The sequence below is a fragment of the Dichomitus squalens genome, assembly GCF_000275845.1.
Source record: "Dichomitus squalens LYAD-421 SS1 unplaced genomic scaffold DICSQscaffold_2, whole genome shotgun sequence".
Classification (NCBI taxonomy): domain Eukaryota; kingdom Fungi; phylum Basidiomycota; class Agaricomycetes; order Polyporales; family Polyporaceae; genus Dichomitus; species Dichomitus squalens.
In genome coordinates this window covers 1,278,422-1,296,955 of record NW_006766884.1, presented here as the reverse complement: position 1 = coordinate 1,296,955, position 18,534 = coordinate 1,278,422, and the positions used below count along the sequence as shown (strand labels likewise).

Sequence of the window (18,534 nt, the reverse complement as noted above, 5' to 3'; positions counted from 1 at the left end):
TCCATCTGAATCGTTGAGAAGCAGGTCAAACAGGCAACGGACTACGTGGGACGTGCGTAGATCGAGCGGTATCACAGAAGCCGGCAACAGCCTGTACGTCAAGGCAGCTGGGTATACCCGTCGCCATTCCTGCTCCTCCACCAACGCCACACCCCAATACTGAGAATGAAGTTTGCGATCCCGAGGGCGAGATGGCCGGCACCGAGCAAGGTCAGTAGCCACCAGGTGTATCCGATGATGCGGTCGAGGACGCGACCGCTGTACTTCTTCAGGTTGGCCCATGGGTCGGGAGTGGGGTGGTATCCTTCGGGCAGGCGGATGACAGGAACGGTGGTCGTTGTGGGCGCAGGTGGTGGGAGTAGTAGTACCGCGACGATAGGTTTCTAGGAGACGGGGTTAGCGGAGGCTCAATAGCCATAGGAGCGCGAGTGGAACCGTACGTGATCGGAAGTGGTATATGATGGCACAGTGGTATACAATACATTCGTGATGCTAGACTCTTGTGGAGTTTCCGGTGAATCCGAGTAAGTGGTGTACATGACACGGTCTGTCCATGCAGGAACTCGCTTGGAGCTAAAGAGATGCAACGCGAGGTGAGAACGGAGATCGCACCACGACGAACGAGGGTCGGTCCACATACTCGTATCTGTCAACCTCGCCGAGATGGTACTTGTAGCTACACTTGAACCTCCAGAACTCGCCTTCCCGGAAGCTCTGGAAGATCGTGCCCTTCATGTCACGCTCAATGACGAGCTGGTCATACTCTCTGAGAGCTGAGCGTCCATCGTCAGTAGACAGGGATGCCACCAGGTTCAGTTGCTGGTCCGCTGCGGCGAGGTCGTGGTCCGCAGGCAGGGACAGGCGGAAGTTGAGGTCCCCAAAGAAGAACAAGTGCGAGGTTGAGAATATGGTAGTGGGTGCCTTCGAGTCCGCACCAGGGAGCGGGGGAAAGAGCAGCGTGCTGACGATGTAATGATAGTCATGTATGCGGTGTGCGTTCTTGTGCGCGTGCGCGGTGAGGTGCGCGCAGACGAAGCTGCAGGCGGAGATGAGCACACGACCCCAGCGCACGGCCGGGCACGTACGTGTAGACCTCCCCAACACCGCCGTCTTCGCCGGGGACACGAAAGCGTACGCCCACCGCGCCCTTGTTGCCCATATGCGCGGGCCCGCAGCCCGTCCACTGCGTCTGCACGTCGACCGCCTTCCTCCCAATCCCGTTGTCCAGCCCGTATACGAGGAGCGCGACGCCGACGTTCACGACCTTCGCGATGAGCGTGTACCGCTCCTTGTTTGGCGCATGCTCTTCAATCTGCGAGAGGACGAGCGCGTTGCGGCTTTCTATCACTGGCTTGGACAGGCCAGCCACTAATGCGACGACATAGCGTTGAGTTGACACGCCCATCGTCGAAAGTAATATGATTATCACGGAAACTCACAGCCAAGATGAAGGGGCAGCAGCTCCTGAAAGCCGACTGCAACGATATCCGGGGCGCGGCGCTCGCGCGCGAGGAACGACGAGACCTGGAGGGTGGGCGCGAGCCAGTCGACGAGGTCCTGCGGTAGGCCGCGCTCGGCCTGCAGGTTCGTGTTGTATGAGGCGATCTGAACGAGGGGACGGGAGGGGTCGGTAGACATGATTCACAGCGAGCTAGCAGTGCATAGAGTACAAGTGCTAGTACTTAACGAAAGGAGAGGTTGGCGGAGCTGGTGCCGTCATGCAGGTGGCTTTGGCGGGACGGTCGCGGGCACCCCCGCTGCGCGCCTCGCTTCATTTGGCAAGCATCGTGGTTCGGGCTGTCTAGGTGCGCCTGTTCCATACCACATAACAAGGCGTGTCAGCCGCCGCAAGCTCCACTACGACGGACAAGTGCGCAGATGGAACATCGCAGGCCGCCTAGGGACACTCTGCCGAGAAACGAGACTGGATATGGTCGCAGGTGCGGAGGTGCTGGGCAATAGAACTGCTTGCTAATGCATTACAGTGAAGTTACTATTCAGAGTCCGAGTCCGAGTCCGAGCCCCATGTATCTACAAGTGTGTCCTTTCGATGTTTTAAGCACAGCTGCACGTCGTGGGATCAGGTGTCTGGCCGAACGGACAAGTGCCATCTGCGTCACGGGATGTGATCAGTCATGAACCATATCTCATTGAGAGGCAGAGGATAGGCCACTAACCCGCTCCGAAAGCGAACAGCCCAAGCTGAGAGCTGCCAAAGATGAAGGGGTCGACCTCAGGGAGCTGCGCGTTCACCAAGCCCTGGAGCTCAGCGTTCCGCGGGGCGCGCTGGCAGTACGGGTTTGAAGGAAGGACGCCGTTGATGTTGACCGCGTTGCGCGCATGCTGCCTGTACGCGACTGCGTTCGCGATGAGCGCGACAGAGTTCGTCACCCCAGGGGAGTTTGCGAAGTCTATCATGGCGTCAGCGTTGTCCTGCTGGGCGCACGGGTCTGCGTCGGCCTGAAGGGCGTTGATGCCGTTGACACCTGCGAGCTGGACGCACGGCTCGTTGGTGTAGATGTCACCGCCACTTGCGAGCTATATGTACGTTAGTGTGATGTTGGCTAGCACTGGTGATCGAGAGGGACGTACGCAAAGGTCTTGCCATGACTGAGCGAGGGCAAGAATGTCGTCTTGCGCGATGCGTCTTACGAGAGTCGAGTCGGTCGCTGACCCATCGGTGGGGGTTGCCGACGCGATTGAATCCGCTGTCGATGTGGGCACATCAGTTGCGACGGACGCGTCGCTGGCGATGGAAGTTGCGTTGGATGACGAAGACGAACCCGACGCGCTAGCAGTTGCCGTAGCGTCGGCCGCAGACGAGGATGCTGACGCACTATCAGTCGCCGTGGCGTCTGCCCCGGACGATGTGACAGAGGCAATATCCGTCGCCGTCGCGTTGGCCACAGACGACGATGCCGGAGCGACCGCCGTCGAAGTTGAGTTGTCGAACGACGACGACACGGCAGTCGCTGAGGCATCGGACGCAGTGTCCGTGATGGAGAATGTGGCACTGCTGGTGGGGGCTGCAGCGGAAGTGACGACGCCGGAAGGAAGGGCGAGGCAGGCGGACGGGACAGCTGGGACGTCAAACGAGATGCCCGTGGATGTCGGCGCCGCCGCACTGTCAGTGGATGTGTCTGTTGGCGCCGCTGAAGTGTCAGTAGATGTGTCGGTGGATGTCGACGCTGGGTCAGACGAGCTGTCTGTAGCCGTGGGGAGTGCAGAAGAGTTCGTGGCAGAAGCGTCTACACCGGGGTCTGTGGGACTTGCGGAAGAGTCTGTGGCCAACGCGTCCGCGGATGGATCTGTAGCAGTGACTGTGGCTGAGCCAGAATCGGTGGGCGCCGAGGAATCGGTCGCATCTGTGGATGCAGCAGGGTCGGTAGGCGTGGTAGCAGAAGAGTCGATTATTGTAGATGAGGGAGCGAATGTGGTATCTGCGATCGAAGAGGCGATCGCGGACGATGGTGCGGCGGCGCCGTCTACAGTCGTGGACAAAGATGCATCAGCACTACTTGGAGCACTGGAGGGGATACCATTTAGCGGAATGAACTTGGTACGAGCGCAGACATGACAAACCTGGGGAGCGGAAGAGCGTGAGCGGACAGGGCTAGAGCCACGATAGCAAGAAAAGTCGAGACACGCATTGTGAAGAGGAAGTAAAGAGAATGCCGATGAAAACGTAAAAGAGACAATCAAAGAAGAAGAGGGAAAAAATGGACACAGGAGCTCCCGGCTCGAAACGCGACTATCTGAGAACTCCTGTGAGGATGGCCTTTATACTGGGGACCGACTCCTGCAAACTTATGCACCCGGTCGCACAAATTCCTGCAGTAGACAGCCAGCGAGACCCGATGATGGCATATCTGCCAGCAGGACGAGCAATCGTCTGTTAATGTTGCACAGCTCCTACGAAAACAGGGCTTGGGCTTGTAGCGTCAATGCCAGCGCCGGCGCAGCATATCTGACCAAATCGCCGTGGCTGTCGTTCACGTTCGGGACCGTTCGACCTTCTCTTCCTCGACACGCTGGGACATTGCTTCCGGCTGTTAGAATGTCAATAACATACGACATATGCCGACATAGGACACTGTATAAGTGCTCAAACACGTCTTCTGACGTACCTCGATGAACGGCAGCCACAGCCCCAGTCACGCCAGACGTTGAGCGGAGACAACTACAAGTTTATAATCTATTCCCTAGGAACGAATGGGTCGCTAACACGCGAAGAAGGAGCTTCGATCACGGGCGGGAGCGCCTTCGCCAGCTCCTTCGTGCCAGCGGGGAAGGGAAGGTCGACTAGACCTCTGGGAAGGACCTTGTCAACATTGCCCTTCGCATGGTTGTGTTGTGCGAGCTGCGTCATCTTCTTCTTGGCGTCGCGTATCATAATATGCGCGTCGTCCACCCCTGGAACGCACCCGCGCACGAAGATGAGGTCGAGTTCAGAGTCGACGCGGACGACAGCGAGGTTTTGCGTCGTGGTGCGCTCGCCGCCCAGACGTCCGGCCATCTTCTTGCCGGGCCAGACACGGCCGGGGTCCTGAGTGACGGGACAGAAGTATGTCAGACGGGCGCGCGAACAAGCAAGTTGGATAGACGTACTTGATGGGCCCCAATGGCACCTGCCGCGCGGTGTGAGACGGACACACCATGACTCGCGCGCAGACCCTTGAAGTTCCACCGCTTCATGGTACCCTGGAAGCCTTTGCCAATCCTACCGCCCGATGTCAAGAGCCGAGAAGGAGCAGTAAAACACGAGTTACGTACGACTTCGCAATCACATCCACATACTGGCCGGGAACAAAGTGGATGGCAGAGAATGTGGTCCCTGTGTTCGTCCGTCGCAACACATCCACTTGGCGATGCATAGGAGCATCACTCACCAACTGGTACATGAGCGTCCGGTGTTACTGGGAACTCCTTGACGATACGTTTTGGGGGTACACCAGCTCTATCGAAGTGGCCCAGCATCTGCTTCGTCACGTTCTTCGCTGGCCTGTCCGACGCAGCAACCTGAACAGCATGATACTCGGACTGGTCCTCTCGGACTGTCCGGACGTTTGCAGTGACTTGACAGTTCTCCAGCTGCACTATTGCTGTTGGCCTCATCACAGTAGTGCGAGATCAAATGCAACGCACCTGAAGGACCGTAACAGGGTATCGCACCCCATAGCTATCCCACATCACAGTCATGCCCCGCTTGCGCGCAATGAGCCCCGTTCGAACTGACTTAGGTGTCCATTTGCTAACAGCGGCTGTCGAGGACTCGGCCTCAGCGACCGCATTGTTCACGGCCGTGATATGGAGTGCCCTACATCGAGGAAGGGCGGAACGAGTGCCGAGGGACCATAGTCTGAGCATGGCGGAGGGAGTGAACGGTGGCAGCGTCGGGCGGAAACGCGTCTGCATTTTGCGACGCGGCGCGTCCGCCCGGACCTCGGACACCCGGCTTCCTCTCGCCCCTCCAGGTCCTCTGTTACGTTGCGGAACACCTGCCCCCCTCGCAACTGTTTGAGTATTGCCTTTCGCTAGTCAAATGGAATGGATGTTTGGCCTGGGAACTGCCACGAGCAAGCTGGGACTGCTCTGGAGAAGAAGGGAAAGGGAAAGGCTAAAGACAAGCGGGTAGAAGAGCCTTGGCGCTACCCATCCCTAGACCATGGCACTATCGGTGCGGCGTCCTTGAGGAAGGCGCATTATAAGTCTAGAAAACACTACTCTTGGACTTTTGCAGCTGAGGCTAGTTTTGGTATATTTCTCCCTTCCAATATTTTGGATGGAAGCTAACGAAACGTGCAGAGTTCAAGCTTGTTCCCTCGGATGCCCCCCACGAGGTCTTTCCCCCGACGCGGCCTAAACCCCTGCATGCTCCTAAACTTACATTACCCCAGCGAGCAGAACAAGGCGTCCGTACCTTCATGTCATCTGTACGCGTCTCGTTACAGTGTACTCATAGCTTATGCATGTAGGCACAATTCCTCCGCACATACTACCCGGATGTAGAAATCCCAGGATGGCTGATTAGAGACGAGATCACTGACGACGCGCGTATCAACTGGGCTTTCAAGCAACACGATCCATTTGCGGGGAACATGGTCGATGTGACTTCGTTCCACGTTGCTAAGAAGGCCTATGCCTACCTCACGTTTCCAATGGGAGAGACCCGCTGCCAACTGAGTAGGTAGCAGCAGGCAGAAGGTTGGCCCATGGGAGCAATCACTAATGCTGCTTTGCTAGACATGTCGCCTCTCGTCGTGCACTCCAAGACGAAAGTGGAGCTCAAGGCTACGGCCACGCCTATCCATACCTTCGACACTCCTATCCAGCAAATTCTGGCCTCACCTCATACGGATGAGGTTGGAAAGAGTAAGACAGGTGGGCAATCTGGCTAAACGCTGTAACCTGTGTCGCTGCTTATTCCATATCGAGCTGTTAGCTCCTATGCTTGGTGTTAGGACCATGGGTCACGTTACGTTCATGCGAGTCAAAGTTGCACGGACAACACATACCATCGAAATAGAACCTCTGATCACTGTGCAACGAGCGGACATTGGCGACAGACGGGCTGTCGACTTGACCTTCTTCCCGTTGAACACTGCCGTTGGCTATGTTGCTAACGAAGTGGGCAGTGTCTTCCGTTGCCGTGCATCGGAGTCCAGCACTATCGTGTACGTAAATGAATGCCTTACTAAGGGACGGTCGCTCACTCTGTTCACCACAGAGAACAAGTACGCATAGCGGATTCTTCGCAACCAGTGTTTTGCCGCATAGCTGCCCACGAGACTCGAGAGAAAGTTGCCGCCATTTTGGACGCCAAGGCAGCCATGCTTGACTTGCGGGCAAGTCTGAGCCGATGGGCCTACGGATATCCCTTGATACTGACTAACATGTCCTTAGGCGGGAAAGCAATCATACGATCTCTTCATTGCGCCTAGGCCGGGGGTCAAGTTGACGTCAATTGAGATGCCAAGCGATGAAGACCATACGGTGCGATTAGCCTCAACCGACGAGATACTGTGGCTGGATGAGCGGTACACGCAAAGGCCATTGTTTGCAGTGAAGCACGGAAGGGAGTTCGACCTCACTCTTCGCACACAAACGCATGACTTGACACATTGTGAGTCCATATCGTCCGTCTTTGGCGAAAGTAGTACAACCAACTCTTCGCAGCGCCTCTCACATTCCTCACGTCACGACGGAATTCGTTGGTAACGGTTTACGACGTATCCCGAGACAGCGAGAATCTGGTGCACATGTATGGTTCTCCTTACGCACTGCCGCCTCTCGTCCGGCCGGATGGCCCACATTCCGGCTTCGCGTTCTACCAGCAGCCCAGCCTAGTAGGAAGCAAACACATCAGTCTTATACAGCTTTCTGAACGTGGAGGACTCTCACTCCTCAACCTCGACCATATATCCGCGGACGCTACTCCTCCAGAAACATCCATTGAACATTTGCGATATCAATGGACACCGGAGGTGCACGAGTTAGGCAAGGAGGCAGATGCTAAGCGTATTGAAGGAGGACCGCTTGCCGGCAGAGTGCATAGTGTTGTTGACATGCGGCCTGCTTATCAAAGTAGTAACATGTTGCATCTGCGCATGTGGAGCCATACTAACGAAGATTGTAGGACTGTTCATGATTCGGAAAGACAAGAGCCTGACAATGCAAAGCAACGCCGTTAACGATACGTTGGAGCAGATGCCGAGATATTGGCAAGATCCCGGTGCTCCAACTGAACATGTCTTGACGACGTCTGTTCATACTCTTGCTTCGTCTATTTGTTATTCCGATTGATGTTTTCCGCCTCTAGGTTCGACATCGCGATACGTGCTGGCGATGAACCGACGGACGTGTCAAGGAACGACTGGTTCACTGGCAGTTCGCTTGACTCTGCGGCAGGATATCGCGCGCTTCAGAGAGGACGCATCCCTAAAGAGCAGCTAGCACGGGGCGCGCCGTGGCATTTGGAAATTTCACCTTTCATCCGCCGCAAAGTCCCTGAGTTCGACAAGGACCCCCAAACGACGATGGAGAATCTTGCCCGTTACGACATTGCAGACGATCCTCGACGTCCGGCGGAATCCTATCGCAGGGAAACAGAAGCTCGGTCTCAGCTCGCACTCGATCTATCGCTAGCTTGTGACGTTTATTCGACAAATCGGCCTAGCAAGCATGTGTTGGCGCCGTCCAACGGGTCGGCAAACTTGGACGATGATATGCTCAGTATCTCACTATCGACACAGGCAATGTCGCTCGGAGAACTGGAGCCACCTCCAGTGCAGTTCGGCTTCCTCCGTCCTATTCGGAAAGTCCCTCAATGGGATGATAGCAAAGATGCCGATGGCGAAGCCAGACACGAGAACGAGGGAATTGCGAGGCTAGGCACTCCCCTTGGAGTGCGTCTTCTGCTGCAAGAGTGGGAAGTGGGGACAGATCCCTACGAGTACGTCTATCGCGACCCGTACGACGACTCAGCCGCAGAACCCGCGACAGCACCTCGGCGGCTAGCGAAGGAGCCCGCCGGAAAGGAACCGCCGGAGCAGAGCAGGGTTCCACCGCAGGTTCATACCCAACGACCGCCCGCGGTAGCGTCTTCTGTCCACCACGGTCCTCCGGCTATAGCATCGAGTCAGCCCGTCTCCACACGTAGACCGCTCATGGCCGCTCGCTCCGAAGACGCTCTTGCTCCCCGGCGTCCTCCAACGACTGGGAGCCAACCTGCGGATCCTTGGACGGCTCCGCCTTCTTCACAAGACGTACCCTTCGCGAGCACGCAGGTACTCCCAGGGCCCCACGGTGGCAGGTCGACTGTGGCGAGGAAAAAGCCGGGGAAGAAGCGGCTGGGCGGTTTCTGAGGGAGGCTTCGGTGTCATGCTGCGAGGTCATGCGTACATTGGTGGCGCTATGAAGTGTTAGGATCACCCTCTGGATTAGCACTTGATGTTACCGCATCTGATACTACTAGCACCAGGATCGACTTCTTCAAGCTTTGCGCCTTGTCCATGTCCGACGTAGCTTCCCCCGTCGCGTGCTTGACTCGTGTGTATCGTGCGCCGACTCATGAGCTATGTCTATGCGACACGGCTGGTGTTGTGGGCTACATGATAGACACTTGAGTAATGTAATGTAGCAATGGCGAATGAGCTAGTTTCAGCGATTGAGAATTACGGCCAGATGAGGAGGGGTATGACGCGCCATGATAAATATGGGCATCATGAGCATTAGCCGGGTGAATAGGTTCGTTAGCTTGGCGCTGCTCAGTGCTTCCTTGCGTCTTCCACCCGTCCTCCCCTTGCCCACCGTCGTCTCCACCTTGGATTGCCGCAGTCACAATACGCTCGTGCGACTGCACGCAAAACGGACTGTTGCCCGGCCAGTGACAGTTTCCTATGAGCGAGAGAAGGTACGTCTCTGCCAAACACCCTGCTGCCTCTGCACCCGAGGCGGGCCCCTCGACGTAGCGTTGACGTCCGCTTCGTCTCATAGGCCTGGAAAATATTTGTTTGACTCGGCTGCGCTCAATGAGTCTCTCAAAAGTGCTTGCTTTCCTTGCATGCTCTGTGGCCAGATGACGTGCGACTGTGTCCTGACGTATTCCTCCCTTTGATGTGCAGGCAACAAGGCGGTCGTCTGCGCGCTCTCGGCGAGCTACATCTCGACGTTCGCGGGGTACCCGGTGAGCTGTGTGCTGCCTTTCTGCAGTATGGCACGGGAGCTCAACGCGTCTCGAAAGCTCGATTCCATTAAGTCAAGACTGCAGACGACGAAACAGCGCGTTTCTATCCCCCGGCTTGCCTTGACCGTATACCAAGAAGAGGGCATTGTCGGGTTCTATCGTGGGATATGGATCCCGCTGATAACTATCTCCTTTGTCCGTAAGTGCTACCTCTGCTCGTTTGGTGATGCCCCCCGTACCCATCGCGGCCCCTAGGCGCGGCATCCTTCACCATCTACTCACGGACCAAGGAGTACTTCCGTGATCGCCACTGGCTGTCTCGCAACCGGATTTTCGACGTGTCTGCTGTTGGTGGAATTAGGTATGAACGTCGTTTGATGAACACAATACCCCGGAGGTTTACCGACGCACGGCAGTGGTGCGCTCTCCGGTTCTCTGATATCTTTTGCAAGTGCACGTACGTATATTACCTTCCAACGCGTGGAGCTTCCTTCTTACCGCTATCGCAGCCTTTGAGCTCGTGAAGGTGAGCGCGCCGGTGGCACGGGCGGCAAGCGACTTCTGAATCTGTCCACGGTCGCAGGTCAGACGACAACTCGAGTACTCAATAGCGTCAAGTAAAGGCATTCGTCTGGAGAAAGCACCGAAAACGCTGGAGGCCGTTCGCGACATATTTCGGAGCAGCGGCATACTTGGGTTGTACACCGGCTTCAGGCTGCACTTCCGTGAGTTCCGTAGGCAGCACATGCCTCGCACTGCGCTGAATCACCCATCTCAGTCAGAGATACTTTGGGAACGGCCCTGTACTTCTTTGAGTACGACGGTTTCCGGTATATCATGGGCAGGCATGCGTCCGGCGAGCAGGGCCAGACTCCACTATGGCTACCGATCCCTGCGTCGGTGGTTCCGTTCTTCTGCGGCTCATTGGCTGGTGTGACCTCCTGGGCACTGATTTACCCTCTCGACGTGTGAGTCAAGATCAGACCGCTTTTTGCACGGTCATCTTACTGAAGACTTGTGTAGGGTCAAGACGAAGGTCCAGCAGCGCGCCCTGGCAGGTGAACGTAAGAGAGGCGTTGTTGAGACCTTCCGCCGACTCATCCGAGGTCAGTGTCGTTCTCTGCTCCTGTCCCCACTATTTCCAGCTGACCGTGCCTGAACCCGCGCAGGCCCTGATCCTGATCACCCCAAACCGTTACTCAAGGGTATCGCCCGTCTGTACCAAGGGCTAGGAGTAAGCGCACTACGAAGCGTAACGACACATGGACTGCTCTGGACATTCTTCGACCTCACTGCGTCGTACATTGACCGTCTACCTGGACCTGCAAACAGAGAGTGATTCAACCGTAATAGACTGACGGCGACGGGGTTGGGCGTCCGCGCTGGTGTATATGTATGCTAGATTGCCGCCTAATTGTATCAAGGATGGCCCCAATCATGCCACATACTGCAGCAAAGGCACGCTCTATGTACCATAGAGCAACTTCTTGTATGCTACTTAGTATGCAGATATACTGACATCAATTGCTGCTCGATAGAATTGCTACTGAGAGGTTGCATTCCCAAAGAAGTTGGTGGGCAAGGTGCGCGTCAGGCAATAACTGAATTGCAGTATGTGAGCATAGCTACAGACTAGTGATACAACATCGATAGCATGAGACACAAGGAAAGCAAGGTATAGATGGGGGAGAATTCGAACTGAACCGTCAAAAGCTACTCCCGAGTGGCGTATGGATGCTTTACCAGCTCATCATACAGATCGCTTGGCAGATCCCTGACTAACGTGACGGCGATGCCTATGACAGGCAGCGCTTCCAGAGGAGGGAAGGTACGCAGAAGCCGCATGGGACTAGAGTACAAGGAGTGTCAGCCGCATTGTTACGCAATAACCCAAGGGACCACTCACCTAGAAGAGTTCATGACCTCATCTCGCATGAGAAGCAGCTGGGCGATCACACAGAGTACGTTCAGGTGCACGCCGAAAGCAAGCAAGAAGTCCCATAATTGAAGGACTTGGTCGAGTGGTGGCGTGCATGCGCACAATGTTAGCACCGCTGGGCAGGGATTCAGGACGGACTATTGACAGAGAGGGCGAGCATGGCGTACAAGGGAAGGCGTAGATCTCTGCGGAAAGATTTTTGGACCGCAGGAACGCGTACAGTTCGGGATCGACAATCTTGAGACAGCGGTCCAGTAGCTGCAAGAACTATTAGTACGCCGGAAGAATAGCCGAAGTCGGGTGCATACTTTGAGACCGCAATGGACACCTTCAAGCGTCGGCTGGACGTACAGTGGACAAGACTCCTCGATGAATTTGGCAAAGCAGTAGAACGCTTCGAGTTCGGAAGGCATGGTGTACAGGAAGGGAGCAGCAAGTACGTTCATACCCTGCACATAGGTGAACCCGAGCTGGTCGCTCTCTTGTCGGTCTGGGGTGCATCAGGATCGTGTACAGGGAGGTATAACTGGTAAGGACTCACCGTGATTCCGCCATACGAATGCGTCCAGTAAGCGGACTAGCATGTCCTCGCTTACACGCTCTTTGAACCCTCGATCGGTGGCCAACGTTCTTGCATGATATTCAGTCTCCCGCGTTCCAGGATCGGTCCGAAGGACTCACCGGAAGGTATCATTCCTGATTTTTTCTCGAACATCACAAGGTCCCCGTCCGACATACTCCAGAAACGCGTCTGCCGAGACGTCCCGCACTCGAAGGAGGACCTTCCATATCCTTGGCCGCAATGTTGGATCCTATACGCATATGTACAATGTAAGGAAACGCGCATAAGCTGCGTCGAAGTCTGAAACGTACTACGCTTGAAGGGATCCCGTCCACAAGGATTAACCGCCGAATTTTCTTAGTCGCCTCCTCCATATCCGAGGCTGACCGTGACTTTGTCGCGCTCTTGTACTGAGTGAGGATTTTGCTGAACGAGTGCGCCGTCTGAGCGGCAGAAGGATCCGAGGATGTCGCCATGAGAGGATGAAGGGAAGGTGGTGGTCGAGTACCGAAGCCCGGCGTGCTTCCGTTGGTGTTCTCGGCTATTCAACTTGAGCCACCATCGCTTCTTTGCTCGACACCTCCGCTAAAGCCGCCGGCTATGTCCTCCCCCTGTTGTTGACCCTTGCTCGTCGCTCAAATACTCACGCTATGGATGTGCCGTTCTCGTCGTCAGGCGCAATGAGCAGGGCTCATTACGCTCTTGTGCGCAAAGTAGAAACCGCGACGCCACAGGCCGCCGACCAGATACTTCTCGCGGAAGTCCAAACCATCCGGAACCAGCTCACGCGTTCGACTTTGACTCTGGTCAGTCTGGAGGAGGTGTAGGTACTTGCATGTTGGGAGGCTCATTGTTATCGTAGAAACAATGCAAGGAATATCTGGTGTTACTACTCTACTGCTCTATGGCTGTGAACCCTGGCGTGCATGTCGACCTCGAGTTCGCGCTACCACACGCGATTAATCTCGCAGAAGCCGGGCAGACGATACAGGACAAGCGTGCAGGTATGCGCGTTGTGCTTCTATTGGGAGGCAGACTACAATGCCAATGCAGGATACCTGTTCTGTGGTGAAGTCATGCCGGCGGAGCACGAGCTGCAGCTCATGTTAGTCAACTCTATCCGCAAGGTAAGCCTCCTGCCTCTCATGCGTCTACATGTGCATATGCATGATGTCCCTTAGGACCTAGAAAGCTCAGCAATATCCCGGATATGCCTGGCCCTCGATACATTGATACAGTCTCCATCCAGGGATGTCATACCCGCCATACAGACGCGTCTTCACGACTTATTGTCTCATAACTCGTGAGGATCTCCTCCACCTTCTTTCATGCTTACCGACGATGTTGAAAATGGTGGACATAGACCAGACGTGAAGCGACGTGCCCTTCTCGCCTTCAACAAATTATCTGAGTACGATGCCGGCATTCTGCATGACATAGCGAGCAAGGCGCGGAAACGGCTTGGCGATTCAGACCCCTCGGTTGTCAGCGCTGCATTTACTTTGGCAGAGAGTTTGTTGAAGGTGCGAGGATCGATATTTTGAAAGCCACTCGTTGACACCGTGCGTTGCCTATAGGGAAAACATCTTCCAGAGGACAAGTACCATTCTGTCGTGTCGGGACTCCTTGACGTCACTTGGTCTCAGCGGCCTCATCCTTCCGAGAGCAGACTGCTCGTCCGAATAATTGAGGTCATCACGCAGCTTGGGTTTGTTCATATAGTCATGCGGTCGCATTGCAACAATTGAACATTGCTCTCAGGCCTTCTAAGCATGATCTGGAGGTCATTGCGGACGTAGTCCGTCATTACGCGCATCGGGGTCGGGCAGCTTATGGTGAGAATTTGTTTTACAGTGTTTGATGTCTATGCGTTTGAACCCTATGCAGCGTTACTTCAACAGTGCTTCCGGAGCGTTTCCGTCTCATCTACTGAGTTACTTGTCGAGGTGCAAGCCAGCTCTGGCATATCGTTCATCAAAGAAATGCGGCATCTCCTCGCTGTCCAAGAGCCCAACGCCCTTTATATGTTCATGTCCTGTCTCTCGTCTGTGGACCCTCAACTTTGGGCCGGGACTACCCCCGAAATACCCTCGGTCCTAGAGGAATGGGAAGTTGAACGGATCATGAAAGCGTTGGACTGCGAGGATAAGTTGATTCGGAAGCAGGTAAAAAGAATCAGTCATTGCGCCAGGACTGCACATCACTGACGGCTGCAGCAGACCCTGCGAACACTTTGGCGTGTCGACCAGAATATTGTAGAGTCGTACTATGCGAGGGCGCTCCAAGGTGACTTGCCATCGTCTTCAGTCCATGGCACCGAAGACCACCTTCCACGGCTCCTCGAGATTGTGGATATCATCTGCGGCGACGACGGAGAAGCATACGCCATACAGCTCAAGAATGTCCTGAATGCCGCTGAGGGCGACGGGCCCCTGAACAAGAGGCCCGTCTTGCAAGAAGCTGTGGAGGAGATGTTAGCTCGCATTCATACTGGTCAGTCACTTACTGGCAGTCCGCTCCGCGTTGCACTCAAGTGATCTCTACGCAGCGGACAGCATATGGCGTAGTGCCTGTATTGGTGTCTTGTTCAGTTCCGTCGCCGACAAGGAGAACGAGGTCGGTCCCACGCTCATGGTCATACTCACCGCTCTGTTCTGCGAATACTTGGAGCTATCGCCATTGTCTCCTGTCGAACTGCTGTGCGGAGTTGCTGATCGCGTGACATCCTACTCTCGTTCGTATCGCGGGTTGACAGTCGCGTTTGTGCCCCTTGCTAACTTAAGTGCATGTCCTAGCATCGATACAAGACGCTTGTCTCATCACAATGCTTCGCATCTCCGCTGCTTGCGATGAGATACCTTCGCAAGCCATCGAGGCAGTGAAAAGTCTTCAGGATCGCAGCGGCAGACATCTGGCACGGGTTCGTTAACACAGAGTCTGTTTGACAGATTCTTGTTCTAACATAATCCCCGAAGCGTTGCGTTCAATTCACAACTCTGTCGCAGTCGAAGGATACTCTCCGGCGTGTTCTCGCCGATACCCGCTCATCTGCGGTGATTCCTTCCGCAACTGAGCTCCGGATTGGTCAAGCTTACGTGCTGCAGTTACCGGACTTCGTCCTTGCTCTGGAAAAGTACCAAGCAGACCATCCAAGAGGGACTTCACGCTCACCTTCTCTGGTCCCGAAGTCACCGCCACTCAAGCCTCACACACCGGAGCCGTCATCGTCTCGGGCATCTCCACTACCAAGCAAGCTCCGCTATGCCGCGTATGAAGCCCCTAGACTCACGCCGAAGCTGCGGCGAAAGAGCAGCAGCAGCTCACGGCACTCAGATGATGGCAGCTCGCATGGCGGTCTGGGAAGGTCGTCATACCAAGACCCCATGACAATGACTATAACGCCTGGCGATCTGAGCCTCGCAGCGCAGACGTCTGATCTCCGTTCTATACCAAGTGTGAGTGCAACCTCGTGACCCCACATCTCTCGTTAACGCATTGTTCCAGAGCTCTCCACGAATGTCAAGGATGTCACCACTTCCGGTGGTTCAGATATTGGATGAGGAGCCTCCCACTGGGACTGGAGTAAGTGTCAGGCGACCTTCACGTCGCTCTTGCATCCTGAGCTCTTCCGCATATCATAGTCAGGGGCGGCAGACCTCATCGCACTGGATTCGCCCTTCATATCGGAACCAGCAGGTCCCTCCCTCGCAAATACCATAAGTAGTATCATGGAGCAAGATTTCGAAGCCACTTGGAACTCCTTGGAATCAGGTGCTGCACGAGGATGGTGCGAGGCCTCTATCGATGCTGTCCTGCGACGATTACAAGGGCTACAGCGACGGCTGAGAGTGACCGAACGAGATCGGCCTCCGTTTGAAGGTATATCAGGAGACGTTTTCACATCTCTAGGTGTCTGATCACGCCCTTTCTATAGGAGACTTGAAGATCGTGATTGCGCCGGAGTCTGCGGATAACTGGTCGAAGAAAGGGCTTGCAGCGATTCGCCTCAAGGAGAGCGACGACGACAGCTGCCTCTGGTGGCTACGATGCGAAGACGACGAACTCCGAAACATTGTCAAGGCCACCCTCCGATGACCGCCCAGTGCCTACAAGGATATATGCAGCATTAGGATACCTCAGGAGTTAGCAGTATGCGATATAACTGTACACTTGATTTGCAACTACCACTATCTATCGTGTCTGGACATAGTCGTCGATCTTGAGCAGCAGGCACACCGTCTCCGTCGAGAGCTCGATCGCGCTCGTCGACACGAGCAGCGGCTGCACTACATCCTCTTCGAGGATGTTCGAGATCAAGCCCTTACGGACATTGATGCCAGCATTGCGCTCGCCGAGCGCATGCCGGTTCCGGAGCTCGGTGACGATCGCGATCGGGTTCAGACCCGCATTCTCGGCGAGCGTCGTGGGGATGACCTCGAGCGCATCAGCGTACGCTTGGAAGCAGTATGCCTCCATGCCCTTGAGCGAGTGCGCGTATTGCGAGAGCAGTCGTGAGACGTGGATCTCCGGTGCGCCACCACCAGCGATGAGTGCCCTGTGCCGGAACGATAAGTAGACAAGACCAGCTACATCGCGATGATGCAACATACCGCTTCTTGACGAGGCAGCGGACAACACAGAGTGCATCATGCAGACTACGCTCACACTCCTCCAGGACAAGGCCGTTGCTGCCCATCGCAAGCACGCTGACCGTTCGCCCCCTGTTCTTCACGCCCGTGATGCGCACGACTTTCGCGCCCGCGTGTGTCGTCTCCTCGACGAGGTCCGCGTACCCAAGCTTGTCCTCCGTGAACCCCTCGATATCTGCGATGGGCTTGCAGCCCAGGCTCTTGGAGAGGAATTCGATTTCATCGCGCTCGACGTCCTTGACGACAAGGATGTTGAGGCGCTTGAGGAAGGTGAGCGAGACGTCGTCGACAGCGTCGCGGAGGATAGACTTTTGGATGAGGAGAACGTTGCAGTTTGCCTTTTTGATCTTCTTACATATGTTGAGCAGATACTGACGCCCTTCTTTGATCACCTTGTCCATCTGACGGTAGTCATTGATTACGACCGTATTGTCCATCTGCGCAAGGGTCATATTAGGAAATGCAAAGATCAGAGAATGGAGAGATAGCGACGGACGTCAGGTTTTGGGGCACTGAGCTGAAACTGGATGATTCCGATCTTGGCCTTCTCTATCCGCGTGGGCCCGCCGACAGTCGTAACGACGTTTTGGTTGAGCACGACGCCGTCTACGAGCTCTGTGTCCTCGATCGTGCCGCCGACCTTCTTGACCACTCTTATATCACGGAGGTCGACATTTGAAGAAGTGGCAGTAGCCAGTCGAGTGACCGCAGAGACGGCGATGGGGGCGAGGGTGGAGGAATATTGTGATACGATCTGGAGTGCAAGCACGTTCGCATATTGATTTGGCAAGACTACGTCGGACGACTCACTTTTGAGTTCAGGGAGGTGGTCGCGGCACGGAGGAGGGAAGTCTTGTCGTCGAGGTTAATGGGGGTGGAGATTTCGGTGAGATATTCTACCGCCTTCGCCGACGCTCTTTGGAAGGACTCGGCGATGACGGTTGGGTGTATACCCTTTTGCAGCATCTTCTCTGCAGCACCAAGGAGACTTCCCGCAAGAACGACGACGGAGGTGGTACCGTCACCAGCTTCCACGTCTTGTGCGGCGGAGAGATCGACAAGCTGCTGTAGAGTAAGGACCCAAGAAGAGCGAAGAGGTGGGGATCACGCACCATCTTCGCAGCCGGATGCAGAGCTTGGATGCTCTTGAGGATGGTAGCACCATCGTTGGTAATGATTAGCTCGCCCTTGGATGTTTGGATCTGAAAAGGTTTTTTGGGATATATCAGTCGTGCTTGGGCAAAGCATTATATCGGTACACACCATCTTGTCCATTCCTCTCGGGCCCAGCGATGTCCGCACTGCATCGCTGATCGCTGTATACGTGTCCCGTCAATACCTGGAATGACCAAGTTGCGAATTTGTCTATCCGTACCCTTTGCGGCGACCATGTTAGACCGGCGGACTTCCATAGGTTTGCCCTGTTGGACCGATCAGTGGTTTTCTCTAATTCGAGATCACATGAGATATCGTACCTTGTCATCAAATGCTTTGTTTGCCCCGACCGCGGCCGGGACAGCAGGAGCGAAAGCGGCGGTGGACATGGGGGAATCTGAAGGTGGAGCGAGGCTCAGCGAGCAAAGTCCAGGGCTGGAAATGTGGCGGAGACGCGCACGACGCGAAGGATAGACGCCCATCAACCGCCACACGTGAATAGAAAGCGCCGGAGATTACGCGTTTGGCACGTTCAGCCACCGTC

At 55.4% G+C, this 18,534-nt stretch overlaps 8 protein-coding genes across 8 annotated transcripts; 3 read left to right on the top strand and 5 right to left on the bottom strand.

Annotated features, from left to right (window-relative positions):
- Positions 1-98: 98 nt before the first annotated feature.
- DICSQDRAFT_177452 (skeletal muscle/kidney enriched inositol 5-phosphatase) lies at positions 99-1,689 on the bottom strand (the record flags this gene model as incomplete). Its single annotated transcript, XM_007361276.1, has 5 exons — positions 1,440-1,689; positions 1,086-1,368; positions 641-1,036; positions 441-573; positions 99-383 (listed from the first exon to the last, which is right to left on the bottom strand). Exons 1-5 carry the CDS (start codon positions 1,636-1,638, stop codon positions 99-101), a joined length of 1,296 nt encoding a protein of 431 aa, XP_007361338.1. The 5' UTR covers positions 1,639-1,689.
- Positions 1,690-2,055: 366 nt separating this feature from the next.
- On the bottom strand, positions 2,056-3,650 carry DICSQDRAFT_143428 (uncharacterized protein; the record flags this gene model as incomplete). The annotated part of the gene is made up of 4 exons (XM_007361275.1): positions 2,056-2,111; positions 2,178-2,538; positions 2,593-3,526; positions 3,583-3,650. 4 exons carry the CDS (start codon positions 3,648-3,650, stop codon positions 2,056-2,058), a joined length of 1,419 nt encoding a protein of 472 aa, XP_007361337.1.
- A 300-nt stretch (positions 3,651-3,950) lies between these two features.
- On the bottom strand, positions 3,951-5,374 carry DICSQDRAFT_132224 (mitochondrial 50S ribosomal protein L3). The gene is made up of 5 exons (XM_007361274.1): positions 5,146-5,374; positions 4,890-5,091; positions 4,774-4,834; positions 4,609-4,720; positions 3,951-4,546 (listed from the first exon to the last, which is right to left on the bottom strand). The coding sequence occupies exons 1-5, from the start codon at positions 5,365-5,367 to the stop codon at positions 4,196-4,198; spliced, it is 948 nt and encodes a 315-aa protein (XP_007361336.1). The 5' UTR covers positions 5,368-5,374; the 3' UTR covers positions 3,951-4,195.
- A 173-nt stretch (positions 5,375-5,547) lies between these two features.
- On the top strand, positions 5,548-9,061 carry DICSQDRAFT_97840 (uncharacterized protein; the record flags this gene model as incomplete). Its single annotated transcript, XM_007361273.1, has 10 exons — positions 5,548-5,755; positions 5,806-5,912; positions 5,976-6,183; positions 6,244-6,381; positions 6,443-6,674; positions 6,728-6,845; positions 6,904-7,123; positions 7,177-7,584; positions 7,637-7,760; positions 7,820-9,061. The coding sequence occupies 10 exons, from the start codon at positions 5,548-5,550 to the stop codon at positions 8,862-8,864; spliced, it is 2,808 nt and encodes a 935-aa protein (XP_007361335.1). The 3' UTR covers positions 8,865-9,061.
- Positions 9,062-9,321: 260 nt separating this feature from the next.
- Positions 9,322-11,175, top strand: DICSQDRAFT_177448 (mitochondrial carrier). Its single transcript, XM_007361272.1, has 11 exons — positions 9,322-9,412; positions 9,496-9,545; positions 9,624-9,685; positions 9,743-9,884; positions 9,941-10,046; positions 10,102-10,142; positions 10,195-10,211; positions 10,269-10,410; positions 10,464-10,653; positions 10,709-10,791; positions 10,855-11,175. The coding sequence occupies exons 1-11, from the start codon at positions 9,399-9,401 to the stop codon at positions 11,022-11,024; spliced, it is 1,017 nt and encodes a 338-aa protein (XP_007361334.1). The 5' UTR covers positions 9,322-9,398; the 3' UTR covers positions 11,025-11,175.
- An 87-nt stretch (positions 11,176-11,262) lies between these two features.
- On the bottom strand, positions 11,263-12,696 carry DICSQDRAFT_78148 (bub2 protein). Its single transcript, XM_007361271.1, has 7 exons — positions 12,498-12,696; positions 12,306-12,436; positions 12,166-12,254; positions 11,933-12,114; positions 11,792-11,882; positions 11,592-11,739; positions 11,263-11,534 (listed from the first exon to the last, which is right to left on the bottom strand). The coding sequence occupies exons 1-7, from the start codon at positions 12,660-12,662 to the stop codon at positions 11,399-11,401; spliced, it is 942 nt and encodes a 313-aa protein (XP_007361333.1). The 5' UTR covers positions 12,663-12,696; the 3' UTR covers positions 11,263-11,398.
- A 140-nt stretch (positions 12,697-12,836) lies between these two features.
- DICSQDRAFT_49121 (ARM repeat-containing protein) lies at positions 12,837-16,281 on the top strand (the record flags this gene model as incomplete). The annotated part of the gene is made up of 16 exons (XM_007361270.1): positions 12,837-12,992; positions 13,049-13,190; positions 13,240-13,313; positions 13,368-13,489; positions 13,550-13,709; positions 13,764-13,894; positions 13,948-14,021; positions 14,074-14,351; positions 14,406-14,679; positions 14,735-14,920; positions 14,982-15,106; positions 15,162-15,239; positions 15,291-15,641; positions 15,691-15,768; positions 15,828-16,065; positions 16,121-16,281. 16 exons carry the CDS (start codon positions 12,837-12,839, stop codon positions 16,279-16,281), a joined length of 2,628 nt encoding a protein of 875 aa, XP_007361332.1.
- Positions 16,282-16,377: 96 nt separating this feature from the next.
- Positions 16,378-18,247, bottom strand: DICSQDRAFT_49839 (T-complex protein 1; the record flags this gene model as incomplete). Its single annotated transcript, XM_007361269.1, has 7 exons — positions 16,378-16,741; positions 16,797-17,272; positions 17,332-17,589; positions 17,646-17,897; positions 17,948-18,037; positions 18,099-18,151; positions 18,211-18,247. The coding sequence occupies 7 exons, from the start codon at positions 18,245-18,247 to the stop codon at positions 16,378-16,380; spliced, it is 1,530 nt and encodes a 509-aa protein (XP_007361331.1).
- Between the last annotated feature and the right edge of the window lie 287 nt (positions 18,248-18,534).

Excerpts from the sequence above, each read along its gene's own strand:
- DICSQDRAFT_132224 (XM_007361274.1), bottom strand. The coding sequence starts at position 5,367 with ATGCTCAGACTATGGTCCCTCGGCACTCGTTCCGCCCTTCCTCGATGT. Across the intron at positions 4,721-4,773 it reads GTGGATGTGATTGCGAAGTC|GATTGGCAAAGGCTTCCAGG; the intron begins GTACGTAACTCG and ends ATCGGGCGGTAG. Across the intron at positions 4,547-4,608 it reads GTGCCATTGGGGCCCATCAA|GACCCCGGCCGTGTCTGGCC; the intron begins GTACGTCTATCC and ends CCCGTCACTCAG.
- DICSQDRAFT_177448 (XM_007361272.1), top strand. Across the intron at positions 9,885-9,940 it reads GATAACTATCTCCTTTGTCC|GCGCGGCATCCTTCACCATC; the intron begins GTAAGTGCTACC and ends CGCGGCCCCTAG. Across the intron at positions 10,411-10,463 it reads CGGCTTCAGGCTGCACTTCC|TCAGAGATACTTTGGGAACG; the intron begins GTGAGTTCCGTA and ends CACCCATCTCAG.
- DICSQDRAFT_78148 (XM_007361271.1), bottom strand. The coding sequence starts at position 12,662 with ATGGCGACATCCTCGGATCCTTCTGCCGCTCAGACGGCGCACTCGTTC. Across the intron at positions 11,740-11,791 it reads AGAGATCTACGCCTTCCCTT|CGGTGCTAACATTGTGCGCA; the intron begins GTACGCCATGCT and ends ATCCCTGCCCAG. Across the intron at positions 11,535-11,591 it reads GAGGTCATGAACTCTTCTAG|TCCCATGCGGCTTCTGCGTA; the intron begins GTGAGTGGTCCC and ends CTTGTACTCTAG.